The sequence below is a fragment of the Myxocyprinus asiaticus genome, chromosome 49, assembly GCF_019703515.2.
Source record: "Myxocyprinus asiaticus isolate MX2 ecotype Aquarium Trade chromosome 49, UBuf_Myxa_2, whole genome shotgun sequence".
NCBI lineage: Eukaryota > Metazoa > Chordata > Actinopteri > Cypriniformes > Catostomidae > Myxocyprinus > Myxocyprinus asiaticus.
Genome location: NC_059392.1, coordinates 16,161,075 through 16,174,885, shown reverse-complemented (window position 1 = coordinate 16,174,885; position 13,811 = coordinate 16,161,075). Strand labels below are relative to the sequence as shown.

The 13,811-nt window shown below is 38.3% G+C and overlaps 1 protein-coding gene across 1 annotated transcript in view; it reads right to left on the bottom strand.

Moving 5' to 3' along the window:
- Positions 1-2,793: 2,793 nt before the first annotated feature.
- LOC127438257 (vasorin-like) overlaps positions 2,794-13,811 on the bottom strand; it is a 30,305-nt gene continuing 19,287 nt past the window's right edge. Inside the window, exon 2 of the mRNA XM_051693711.1 lies at positions 2,794-7,122. Coding sequence (XP_051549671.1) covers positions 5,027-7,081 — 2,055 coding nt within the window. The 5' untranslated portion in view covers positions 7,082-7,122 and the 3' untranslated portion in view covers positions 2,794-5,026. The remainder of the gene's footprint in view (positions 7,123-13,811) is intronic.

Below are 13,811 nucleotides of genomic sequence, written 5' to 3'. Positions count from 1 at the left end.
TTGATCAAATGTACATTATTGTATTTATTTGTTATACTTTAGTATCTTTAAACTCCAATACAAGCTGGGCAGCATTTCTGGGCGCATAGTGCCCTCATCTGACCAAATTATCATAACCTACATGTTATAACCGAATATTTAAATCATCCACAGAATTATCATTTCCACTGAGTGCAGTCTCCTGAGATAAAATAATATTATCTCAGTTAATTATTTTGAAAATAAAGAATTCTTCATCTTAATGGCAAAATTCTGTATAAATATAAAGAGTACATACCATCAAATGTACACTTGAATGTCTAGCAAAAAATTATGTGGTTGAAAAATGAAAAATTGATCTGTTTCTCACCCACACCTGTCATATCACTTCTGAAGATATGGATTTAACTACTGAAGTCTTATGGATTATTTTTATACTGCCTTTATGTGCTTTTTGGAGCATCAAAATGTTGGCACCCATTCACTTACATTGTACTAACCTACAGAGCTGAGATATTCTTCTAAAAATCATAATTTGTGTTCTGCAGAAGAAAGGAAGTCATGCACATCTGGCATGGCATGAGGGTGAGTAGATGTTGAGAGAATTTTCATTTTTGGGTGAACTATCCCTTTAAAGTGATAGCTCAGCCATAACTTAATATTCTGACATCATTTCCCTACCCTCAGGTTGTTCCAAACCCGTGTGACCTGTATTCTGTGGAACACAAAATATGTTAGACAGAATAAAAAAAAGAAATTCACTGGAAGTAAATAGTGACTCAGGCAAACATTCTGTCTAATATCTCCTTATTGTCTCCCATATGGGTTTGGAACAACATGATGTCCAGTGATGACAGAATTTCCATTAATAATAATAATAATTCTGTATTAAATGTTAAATGTGTATTATGTAATGGAATATAGGAGTTAACGTCTATTATGTCATTTGTGAAAGTAACGAGTTACTCACTACTTGAGTACTCTTTTAATTGGATACTTTCTTACTCTTACTCAAGTAATTATGTTAGTACTTTTACTTCTATTTGAGTAATTGTATATTTTTTTAAGTAATTGTACTTTTACTTGAGTACAGATTTTGGCTACTCTATCCACGTCTGTTTAATTGTCTTCCACAATAATGTATTTTAATTAAATGAATTATTATTTTTCCTATATATATATATATATATATACACTTTTTTTTTAAATATAAGTAATTACAATTATTTAATCATTATTCTTTACATTATTTTTATTTGGGGGCCTTGGCAAATAATGATGTTTGTGAATAATTATAATTAATTCAATAAATCACGTCTTGTAATTAATTTGATTAAAAGTTTTAATAGATTGACAGCCCTATTTTTATATATACGTATTTTATAAATCTCCCTTTTAATGTGAGTGCTCTATACGAACTCAGACTCTTGGGAGATGTTCTGAATCCGGTTTGCTTTATCTTAACGTTAACGTGTTCATAACGTGTATTGAATATGCAACATGACCAGAGTTTTGTAAATTTTCATATTCACATAATTCGAAATGTTTAGGACTTCCTTTAAGTCAGTTTTGTTCTCTCAAACATGCTAAATAATGATGCTCTTTCAGTTATTTCTACATCCTTCTGCTACTTTTGTGTCTTTGATAGTCGACCATTTAGCATTTAAGTCCACTTTATTTTATCTGTCTTTAAAGTTAATGGTCCTCATAACCTGATTAATTCTTTTCTATTTGCTGTTTTTGTCTTTCTCTTTCTCCCTTCCAACCCAAAATGTGCTCTGAGAAGTGGGGAGTTTGATGCTTTGTTGTATATCTGCCAGCACTGAACTGTGTGTGAGCACATGAGGGGGCCGTTGAACGAGGGGCCCGTTTGAGCCATTATCAGGCCAAACCATCAGTCTCAACTCAAATTTCAACCATCCCTCCACCCCCAACTCCCCACATCTACCTCCTTACACACGGTACACCCCCCCCCCCCCACCCCTTTACCTTCTGACCCCCTGCAAACCTGACCCTGTATTATCTGCGCCAGCTTTTTCAAATAAATAAAATTCCTCTTTCTTTTTCCTGTTTTCCCCACTGAGCATTCCCTAATGGGAACCACATTACTGTAGAGGCTCCGCTGCATTTAGTGATTGAAGGCCCATGTTGAATAGTGTCCATTGGTGCAGTGTGCTGTGACTCGTACTTACATCCGCACCACACACGTTCCACAAAAACAGCATGTACTGTTCTAGAAACAGAACAGTTTTGCCTTCATTTTGCATTCAAATTCATCTTAGATAATGTGCTGATCTGTTCTCAGTAGTTAGAAAAAGTAGAAGCTGAGCCTCACTCAAGTCCTTATAAATATACACAGTATAGTCCAATTGGCCATGGCTCTGACACTATGTACATAAATATTTTTAATGATCACATAATAGAACCAAAAAATGCAAAATGACCAAACACCTATCAGATAAAGGGTGTGGGATTGAAAATGGGAGGGAAAACAGCAAAGTCTTAAATGAGAGCCCTTAATTAGAGATTAAGGTTGGGTGAATTGGGTTAGGTTGGGTGATAGGCTCTAACCAGCTCTTTCTTTTGTTAAAATACAAGTGTCAATTTCACTCATAGAGATTGATTGTTCTGTTTGCATGAAATTAGTTTGTATCGATCTCGGCTAAAGCCATGAAATTAAACTTCCAATTTCAGAACAGTTGGTAAAGGTTCCAAAAAGTTACATTAAAGCTTTGTGGTCATGCTGTTGAGTCAGCCCGTGTTACACAATACAAGCAAAAGATTTCAGCAGTGAACAATCAAAGAACTGTGGTTTTTCCATTTTATTTTCTCAACGGATGTCACATTTTTCTTGCAAAGAGTACACATTTTTACATCCAAAAAAAGAAGACTTGGCTTTCTGCACAACAAAAAGAAAGAAACAACAAGCATCCCAAAGTAAGCATGGGACTTGAAAGCAGTTTGAAAATGTTTAAAATATTTGAAACCCTCATGCTGTGTAAAGCTGTTCCTGTATCCAGTTAAAATGTTTGGATATGCGGGTGTGTTCAGCACACACACTGCATAGTCATAAATATGTGAGCACAGATCTAAAAAAGTGGGTGCTGACGATGGGGAGAATTTGACAATTGACCTTTTCTCACTTTGGATTAGAGTTCTGGCTCCATTCCTCTTAACAAAACTTCACTACACTGATAATGCACATAAACATACAGTTCCACAATGACACTTTTGGCTTTGACACATTCGAGCTTCCACAGAGCAAAGCAATCAATCAATCATACACTTTTTACATTAAAAAAAGGCCTTATATGGTTCTTATTATATTACTTTTTGAATTAAATGTTCATGTCAAAGTTTTGGTGTTTAATTTTGCATCTAAACCAATCAAACTGAACATATCTCAGGGGGCACGATATACTGTAACTGCAGTTATGAGCTTTAGATAACAACAAGAACAACAACAAAAAACAAGTGCCAAGGCATTACCATGTTTTTTGGATGTGGTACACTGTAAAAATAAATATTTGTCAGATAACCTAAAAATGGGCTTCATGTGGTGACATCTAAATTAACTGGTTAAAAATGATTTAACATGAATAAATCAACCTAAATAAATTAGATTACACCAATGAAAGTCATTTTAAGGCTTTGATCAAGTAGAAATAGACTGCTGTAGAACTGCACGTTACCACTTTTAACAGTGTACCATGCATGGCGATACCATGTTTCACTTGGTTTGTCTGTACCATGGCAATTCTTTTCTTTTCTTTTCTTTTTTTTTTTTTTTTTTAGACATTTGGTGTTCTTTGAAAATAACATGGGATACCATGTAAATACCATGTCATTTAAATATGGAAATCATTCATTACCATGGTATATACTGTATATTATAGTACCATGGTATTACCATCTGATACCATCATTTTATAGTCTGGTTACAACAAGTGGTTGCATCTGGCCCAGTTCAATCCCCTGTAGGGTTAAAACCAGCATTAATTTGGCAGCACATACAAAAAAAATCTGGCTTTGAAGCCTTCCTGCATTTCTCTGTCTTTGGGGCTATGTTTGAATTATGGCTACAGGACATTTTTAGACCATTGGCACATAAAAAAAAAATGCTTTATTAAAAACGATTGTTTTCCATCTCCTTATATAGCACCGATCTGTTTGTTAATGTATGGAATTTGTTTGTGGTCAAAAATGGATGTGGGTTTTTATAGTCTCGCAAAGTGTTCCTTTGCCAGACGTTCACTGGACATGTGTTGTCAGATTGTTTTCATTCAGGAGAAGTCAAAGCATTTTAACTTGTTGCAAGTGAGATGAGAAAAACATTTCCCACAGTCTACTGTCTAAGTCAAAAAAACAACTAAACATGTTAATGCATCTTTTAAGAGGCTGATCATGTTCTGCTTCTTTGGGCACCTCTTAGGAACAGGTCCCAGTGTCTCTGATCAGTGCAATTATTTCTGGACCAAGAAGTCCAGGTCCAGACGTCCAGGCAAGAAATACTGACTACTGTGTACCACTTCCAGAGCCAGCTAAATTAATGAGCTACCTCTAAAGCAACCTGTTTTCCAGCCCAGCAACTCCCTTCAGGAATGAGCAGCATTGCTGGTTACCAGCTTATGTTGTGTTTTCGATGCTGGTTTGCTGGTGTTCTCACCAAGCTTCTTAACAAGGTTAACCAGCAAGACCTCCTTGGTCAACCTGTATCACCAGAAAGACCAGAAATTTTTTTCTGGACCAGCACCAGACAAGCATTCCCTAGCATAAACCAGGCTGGGTCAGCATGGAAATTCATGCTGGTGTAAGATGGTCTTGTCAGCAGGGCTGTCATTAAAGCCTGATACTGATGGTTATAAATGGCACTCAGTTTTTTTTATCTGTACAAAGTTGATGGCAAATGCACCTAGTTTAAATACTGAAAGGCGCTTGCATTAAAATGTTCGCCAACCCATCTAGTTTCTGCATTGCACCCGCCTGCAGGAGTCATGGAGCATATCCTCCTCTGAGGGCTGGAGGTATGAGTAGCACATTAAGGCTTTTACACGTAAGAGGGTTTGACGCAGGCTAATTTGTTGTTGGCAGAACACTGTCCTTGTATTAATGGTGCCTCATGTTCCAAGGTGTTTTGAGCTAAAGATGGACAGGAGGCAATGTCAGGTTGTTTTGGATGTGTCCTCCCATTCTCTGGACTGGTTTTCACTCCCTCTAACTCCAGATGGGATGTCTCATGTAAATCCACATTTACTGCAGCCTTGGATCTCCGTCTGCGGTGGATGACCACCACAGTGGCTACAATAGCTGCAACCATCACCACTGCCACTGCTACCACAATGGGTATAAGGGAGGAGGAAGGTTCGGTCTTGTCAACGCTGGGCTCATGGGAGGACGGTGGGATTCCCACCGTGCGAGCCTCCATGCAGGCAACCGACACATGGTCACGCTCTCCCAGTGGGCTAGCACATACAGAATAGGTGCTATTAGGCTGCAGTCCTCTAAGTGTGTATTCAGGATAAGATGCAGGCACATTTAGCTGCAGTGGCCTCTGGTCAGGGCCAGACAAGTTCCGAAAAGTCAGCCGGATTCCACGAATGTGCGGCCGTGTCTCAATGTAGCGGTGAAGGTCTAATGAAATGGAAGTACTTGTTACGTGATGGGAGCTGATTATGTTTGGAGAGTCTGTAGCAATGGTCTCTATAGAAACTCTCTGGAAATGTGGGGGAGGCCGAGCCTCATTTTGAATCTCACAGTAGAGTCCTAATGTGGAAAGTGGACACAAGCAACTAATCAGCCCATTGGAGTCAAACCAGCATGTACCCCCATTTAGACAAATATTGTAAGGGCACATAAGCTCCCCTTCAGGTTCTTCTGGGATGCTGCTGGGTATGGCACTGTACTGTTCAGGATGGAAGCTATCTGTGTCTTCTGAGGGCACCTCACTTGGAGGCAGAGGTGGGATGTCGTCTGTTGTGCCTGCTGGAGTGGTGGGGTCTGTTGGCTTACTGGTGGTACTTCTGGTCTCTGCACTTGTTAATTCAATGGTTGTAGTGGGGCAGCCAAAATCTTTATGCTCCAACTTTGCAAGAACCTTGCCTGAGTTTACTGGAGGAAAGTGACAACGAGTTTCCTCCATCCTTAACAACTCAACTCGTGTATCCTTTACCCAAGCCGGGAACCAGGCCAATGGGCAGAGGCAGTTGAAAGGGTTTTCAGCTGCTGTGAGCTTCTCAAGTTTGGGGAAAAGGTTGAAGAAGCCCTCAGGGAAGCCCTGCAAATTTAGGCTGCTCAAGTCAAGTTCAAGCATGTTATTTAAATTTTGGAAGTCTTCTCGCTTTAGGGAACCCAAAGGGTTTCCGGTTAGATTGAGGTTTCGTAGGCCTGCCATTACCTTCAGTTCAGGTTGTATCAACACAAGCTGGTTCTGAGAAACATCCAGAACATGTAGGTTCACTAGACTACTTAGCAGCCCCTTATCCAGACTGCTCAGCCCCAATCCAGCTAATTTAAGAGACTCAAGGTGTGGTGTCTGTAAATCTTCTGGTCCCAGGGGTGGGATACTGTTATAACTAAGGTCCAAGTGGAGCAATCTGGGCAGTTGCAGAGCTGGCAACACTCTGATCTGATTACCTTGAAGCTTCAGCTCCAGGAGGTTCTCCAGTCCCTCGAAGGCAGCCGGGTGAATGCTCTGGATGAAGTTGTTGTGGAGATACAGCCTTTCCAGGTTGACTAGCCCAGTGAAACTGTCTTTGGAGATATGAGTGATGCGGTTTGAGGAGAGATCAAGGTTGTTTAGAGTGGAAAGTGGGCTGAACACCCCATCAGGGATTTCACAGAGGGCATTCTGACTCAGATCCAGCATTCCAAGCTCCCCAACCTCTACAAAGTCCTGCTGATGCAAGGTGTTGATGTTATTCTGAAAGACGTACAGGTGCTTTGTGGAAGAGGGGAGACCACGGGGCATGTTCACCAATTTAAGCTGGACGCAGAAGATGTAGTTATTGGGGACACACGAGCAACCCTGAGGACATCTGCTGCACAGAGATTCACAAAGCAATTGAAACAAAATGAGATGAGACAGGGAAGATAATCGCCGCATTGTTGATCTTGATCTGCGCCCGGCCTTGTCGTGATTGAAACCTACAATAAAAAAATAAACCCAAATGTCATAAACACAAAGACAATCTCATTATATACCAATTAGTAGGTTTAGAACTGTCTTTATATATAATACTTTATTATATTTAAAAGTATTATTTATTAAATTTTGAACTCTTTAGTGATATTTGTTTTTTATCATATTTTTTGTCTATTGTTGCTGTTTTATACAAGCAACAAGCCACTTGAGTCCATATATTAGTGATTTTACAGAGGGTAAGGTTTGTTCTTAGACACGCTAATGCGAAGCCTCTTCAAAATACTCATCCAGAAAGAGTCACTTTTTTTTTTATCTTTTTTTTTGTGGTGTGGCTGAAGGACTCATGGCTTTTATCATTATTTTCCTTCAGCATTTTCTGAAATAATCAAACACTGGCAGGGGTATATGGGCCGGTTGACCAAACGTCTGTTGACCTGACTTGCACTCATTCTCACTCTTTCCACTGTTTGCTTAATGAGTTAATCTCAGAGTGTTTAGACCTCAGCCCAGAATGTGTGCTTTGGGCAGCCCACCCAGCGTTTCAGCACTTTTGGCTCCCAGCACACATGCAAACGCACAACCCTACCTTCTTCCAATGTTTACAACAATGAAACCCTGCCTTGCTTCATTAGCTGCCCCATACACACTACATACAAACAAAAGCCAGTAGATGGAGGGTATATGTGATTCTTGTGCGAGTGCACATACTGTATTTATCAGGGGCCTGTTGAATCTTTATTGACACAACTAAGCTTTCTTAAACCAAGTAGTTATTTAAGAGAAACAATGAATCATTACTTGCATAGTGGCACATGCTAAAGGTCTCTTTGTAAGATTAAGCCTCTTAATTGTCAAAGTCCCTAAACTGTGTTGTTTTGTGTATGTCACTGTGTGCTAATAGTTATAATCAATAATCTCTCAGATACTTTGATTTCCTTGTGAACAAAGGACCAGGCCAATCCCCTGCCATCTTCTCTACTACTGAGGTAACAATGTCTGCGTTTGTCTGTACAAAGGACAGTTTACTATTTTGACAAGAGACCTAGCTGTGAGAGGCCCATTCTTTTGAGGGAGATGAACAGCCATTTGTTTGGCAGGTACACTCAGTCCATTTTTCTCTTTATCTGAGTTTCCTTTGTGAGTCCCTTTTTATTATATCAAACATTTATCTTTTACACTGCCATTTCATTTCCTCCTCCACATGAAGGTCAATAGCTTGACTGTTGGGAAAGCAGCTAATAGCCTTGTGATTATACTGTATTTGCTCACTCTGTTTTGTTTTAATTAGCATCATGATGATGTTTCCATTGGATTCCGAAGTAGTTTGTTATCAGACACAGGTTAGGCAAACTGTGTGGGGGTTTACTTAGCTATATTTCAGGGACAAATCTGTCTCCAAAAGTTAGTTAAATCTGGCAAAAGCTCACTTTGGGCACAATAGGGTTACTCATGCTGAATGAGTTAAGCTAATGCAAGACTCAATGCAGTTCAATTAAGTGAATCATAATAATTAGACAGTTTTATTTTTGTCAAATGATCTACTTTTGTGTTCCTCAGCTGAGCGCTTTTACATGTATTACTTTGTCCCTTCATTTGTTTATTTCATTCTACTTTCTCTTACTATACGTCCTGTTTGGACTCTCTGCAGGCTGCTTGACTTTTGAACAGAAACTAGAGCTATTTCATTAAAGCGGGGGTGTTACCCTCCCTTCTACTTTTCTCTCCTGTCTTCTCTTGCCCTCCTTCCATTCTCAGTTTTTTTGTCCAAGATATGAACGATCCCACCGGCACGGCAGGAATTTTGCAATAACCCCAAAAATCCATCTTCATGGGGCCTCTAAAGGGAGTCCAAAAGAGACCTTAGATATTTCTCTGACACACTCTCTCTTTATTTGTCTCTCTAATTTTATGGTTAATGCACTTGTTTGCCAGGCTTCTGTCACAACTGATTGCATGAAAATAGGTTAGACAAGGATGGCATTACCAGCAGAAGAAGGTTACAGGTGAAGCAGAACTTAACTTCCTCCAAGATACCTTACCATGAGAGTTCAAACGTTAGAGTGATCCTTCTTCCCAATCTATGCTTATCATAATTTAATCACTCTGTCTTCCTACACCTTTTCTGATCTCACTCTGTCCCACATACATACAAACAAACACAAGAACAATGGCATGCTTACACACACACACACACACACACACAAACACAAACACACACACACACACACAAATCAGCGCAAAATGTATCTCTAACACACACACACACACACACACACACAGACATGCGCTGCCTCAGGGTTTGGCTCAGTGACATTTTATTTCCAAGCCATGAACTGATGCCCAGTCAAATGAGAAATTCAAATAGCATCCGTTTGCATTCTTATTAGACTTCTCATTACTTCTGAAAACTATTATATACTGTATATATATATATATATATATATATATATAAAATCCTAAACTAAATCCTAAAACCTAAATCCTGAAGATGTGTCTTTAGCCGTTTTTTGAAGACAGTGAGTGAGTCTGCTTCTTGTAGAGAACCTAGAATATTCCTTTAAAGAGCTTCAGTGTTGTTACTTGTTAGTAGCTTGTTGCAAAACCATGGACCATTTTGTCCCCAACACTTTATGAAATATTTAAGCTCATGTTAAAATATCTGAGCATAACCTCATAAATATCTCAGTGTGGCTCCATCCCAAGCTCATTCGAAAACATCAGCCTCCACGTTAGCAATCGCATTTACTAAAAAAAATTATCGAATCAAACCAATTGTACATACAGTGCATAGTGAAGAAGACATTTACTTATAGCACACGTGAAGCACTTTTACCTTGGGCTGCATCTGAAATCGTAGGCAGCTGACTTGCTACCTTGCTGTCTAATCAGTTATTGGCTTAATTGACATCTGTTTTGAATGAATGGAACTCTTAAGGAAACTGGCCTCCGAACAGTTTGAAAAGCACCTTATTTTCTTCGTACCTCCGGTTTCGGATGCAGCATTGAAGTTGCACTCACGCGCTCATGTGGATCCAGCGCAAGCCTCAATCTCCTGACAGTTTAAATGGCCTGGATCGCCTGCTTGGATTGTCGTCATGATTTGTGAATCAGAGGAACTTCTGATCCTGAAGTTTTTGATTCTGGCTGATAGAATACATGCTTCAGAGGAAGATATTAGATGAGCGCTCAACAGGAAGAAAACACTGTATTTTCATGAGGTTCTTGAATGACATCTGTTTAATGAGATATCTGCATATTTGCAAATGGTATATTATACATTTTTATTGATATTTGCCTTTTATCATTAGAAAAGTTACAGGGAACTGTTGAGGATAGATTTAAGAAATAAAGAAATATTTATGAGCATTCCACAGGATGCTGGATCTGCCAAAGTCTTGTGAGGTTGGTTTATTCCGTTTATACGAGACATGTGCATATTTGCAGACGGTATATGATATTAGTTTTATTGATATTTGCCTTTTTCCTTATTAGACAAGACAGTTAAAAGTTACAGGGAACTGTTGAGGAGAGAGAGGGAGTTTGAAACAGGTGAGCACTTTAACATTATGAGCTCAAACGTGTCTGCCGCGGCTCTGATATGCAGACCATTTAAATGACACTGTGTTGCACTATTATTGTAGTAACACGATGGCATGTAAAAACAAAACGAACCATCACTGGTCGTTTACATGTCTCAGTTGCTTCACATGCAAGCAGGTGATTTTCGGCACCCTAAAGAAAGAAATCGGCCAAACGGGAAAATTTATCGGCCGATGCCAATAATTAAAAAAGTCAGAATATCATCCGATTCATCGGCCTTGGTGATATATCGGTCAACCACTAGATAAAAGGCTAGCTAAAATGTGATGCCCGGATCCTATCAATTCGTTGATTGGTTGGTCTCTATGGGAATAAAATTACGAGCCAAGTTGTACGATATCTTACGATTTCACTATCTCATACGAATTATAATAAGTTAGCCCCTCTTTCACCATGAGGAATGGTTCCAGTAGCATTTCCACTTGAGCACGGTTCGGCACGATTACAAACCATTATTGGCCTAGATTTTTTGGCACGATTAGATAACAATGCTTAACCATGCTGGTGGAATGGCTAGTACATGGCGACTCACGATTGTCAATTTGCAGACACCAAGGTAATTCAATTGTTTTTAGGTAGCTGGCAAGGTGCGTTATGGTGATGTTAATAATATGTAATAAAAAAAATGTGTATGTTTGTTCTATCGCCATTATTTACGATGATGTTTTAACTAGTATAGTAGCCTATATTATTTTTCTACATGCCTTTTTGTCAGGGAGGTAGATTACGCTTGCTAGCTCATTAAAACTCATATATTGTATCATTGTATTACTTGTATACTATTTTGTCAATAAATGTCCATTTTAGCATGATGTCCAATGGCATGAACAACCCCTCAGCAAATGATGGTAAACCTCTCGCCTTTGTCTATTTACTTTCCTTTTTGCGTCATGGGACATATCTTTCCTTTGCTTTAGCAGTGTAAAAACCAGAGGAAAAAGCAGTCCAAAAAACTGGAATGTGCGATCATCCTCCACAGCGCACCAGGTCCAATTTTCTGATAATTACCGCCTGCCTGTACATTATCTAGCTTATTACACACCTACTTACCAAATAAATGTAGAAATGACAATGAAATATTGAGTTTAAATTATTTGTTAATATGTTAAAAGAAAAAAAAAAATGAGTGCTACAAGAAACATAAAACAAGCACAGTGAAGGACAACAGTGAAATATACAGTTCAGCAGTCACTGGACAAAAATATCCAACCACAAAATGTTGCGATATCAAGTATTCCAGATAGCTGTGAAAAAAACTTGAATTAACATGCATGTATTGCTACTGTTTGGAGAATACACACATCCACACACTCATATTCACACACACATATGCATACAGTATATATATATATATATATATATATATATATATATATATATATATATATATATATATATACACACACACACACACACACATTTCCTTCAGCAGCTCCTGAGCACAGCTGGATTATGTTACCCAGAATGCACTGGTGTGGTCTCTCTGGGGGACAGTGTGCTCTCATAAAGTAACTGTTTAACGATTAGAGTAGGGGAGAATTTCAAGGAGGGAAACCAAAAGAGAACCAGACATCTGCACTATTTAAATGTGAATTGTGCGTGAGTGTGCGCATGTATGTAAGCAACTGTGTTTGTTTACGCATGCTTGAATCAAGCTCATGCACATGTGGGTATTTAAAATATGAAACAGATTCATCAGGACAACTTTGAGTTCCTCATGCTTCAATTCAACCACAACAGAAGCTTCTAATGCAGATCCAGAGCCAATCCAATCCTCTTTCATATTGTCCTCTGCTAGCATTTGTTGATGCAAGTGATTGTAGAGGGCATGCACAGTACACCCTTAAAACTATATTTCAGAATTTGTACTTTAGATTTTGGTTTTGTTGGACAAGAAATTAGCATCATACACATTTGGTTTTTGACCACTGAAAATTAAAAAGATGTAAGAATTTACACATGGTGCCACACTGAGAGCCCCATACCTCTGGGATTTAACCATATAGGGCCTTAAAAATGCAGATACCAAAAGGAAAGTTTGTTCTGAATAAGAATCTAAAAAGTTATTAAGAGTTATAGGCACTCAGAATTTGTAAAAACAACACAAAAAGTGTTTTTTTTTTTTTCAACTTTTTGGACTCACATCATTGGCACATAAGACTATAAGGGGTGCTGAAGTCAGCTGATGTTAGTAATAGACCTAACTATAGGTTGACCGATATATCGGTTTTACGATTAATCGGTGCTGATAGTTGCTTTTTGGAACTATCGGTTATCTGCAAAAATCTATGCTGATAGTTGCTGATAGTTTTTTTATCCCTCCTTGTTCCTCTGAAAATTACGTTTTTTAATTTTTTTTTATTAAAGCGAGGGCATGCAAAGAAAAATGCGACTACATAGAAATGTCCCTTGTCAGCACATACATCATGTCTCCAACTACATATTGTTAATAATAATAATATATAGGCTATAAAACGCTTAATTTGGTAAATATTAAATATATAGCATTGTAACAGAGCCACGTCTACATTTCAAAATAAAGAGTCCCTGGTGTGTATCAGGCTTGTTTAGTGTTAAAAGTTCCATGTTATGCACCCAATCTTCTTTTTTTTCTGATTATTATTGGTATACTGTTGAAAAACAAACTAAATCTGTGATTGTTTTAGTTTTTATTAATTATGGCTATATATCTGTGCCAACTAAGAAAATATTGTAACATTCTTTGAATCGATTTTAAAAACTATCTCCCGATTAATTGGTTATCCACCACCTAAGTTATCGATATCGGCAAAATCCACTATCGGTCGACTTTTAGACCTACCTATCTCTGTGTAAATATAAAATAAGGTTATTTTTGGACCTGTAGTTTTGCTCCAAATTCATAGGTGAAAATTGTCATTTTGTCCCCCTTCTACAAAATAATGGATTAATACATTTAATATTTTGACTTTCATCATCATGTTGACAAAACCCAGAAATCAATATTCTGGTCTGAAAAAACTACGATCTCCAAAGAACCAACTGACAAACCTTTACAGCAAAACAAGATGGTTCTTGGTAAGAAGATGGTTCTTCGATAAACCTAAGGAAC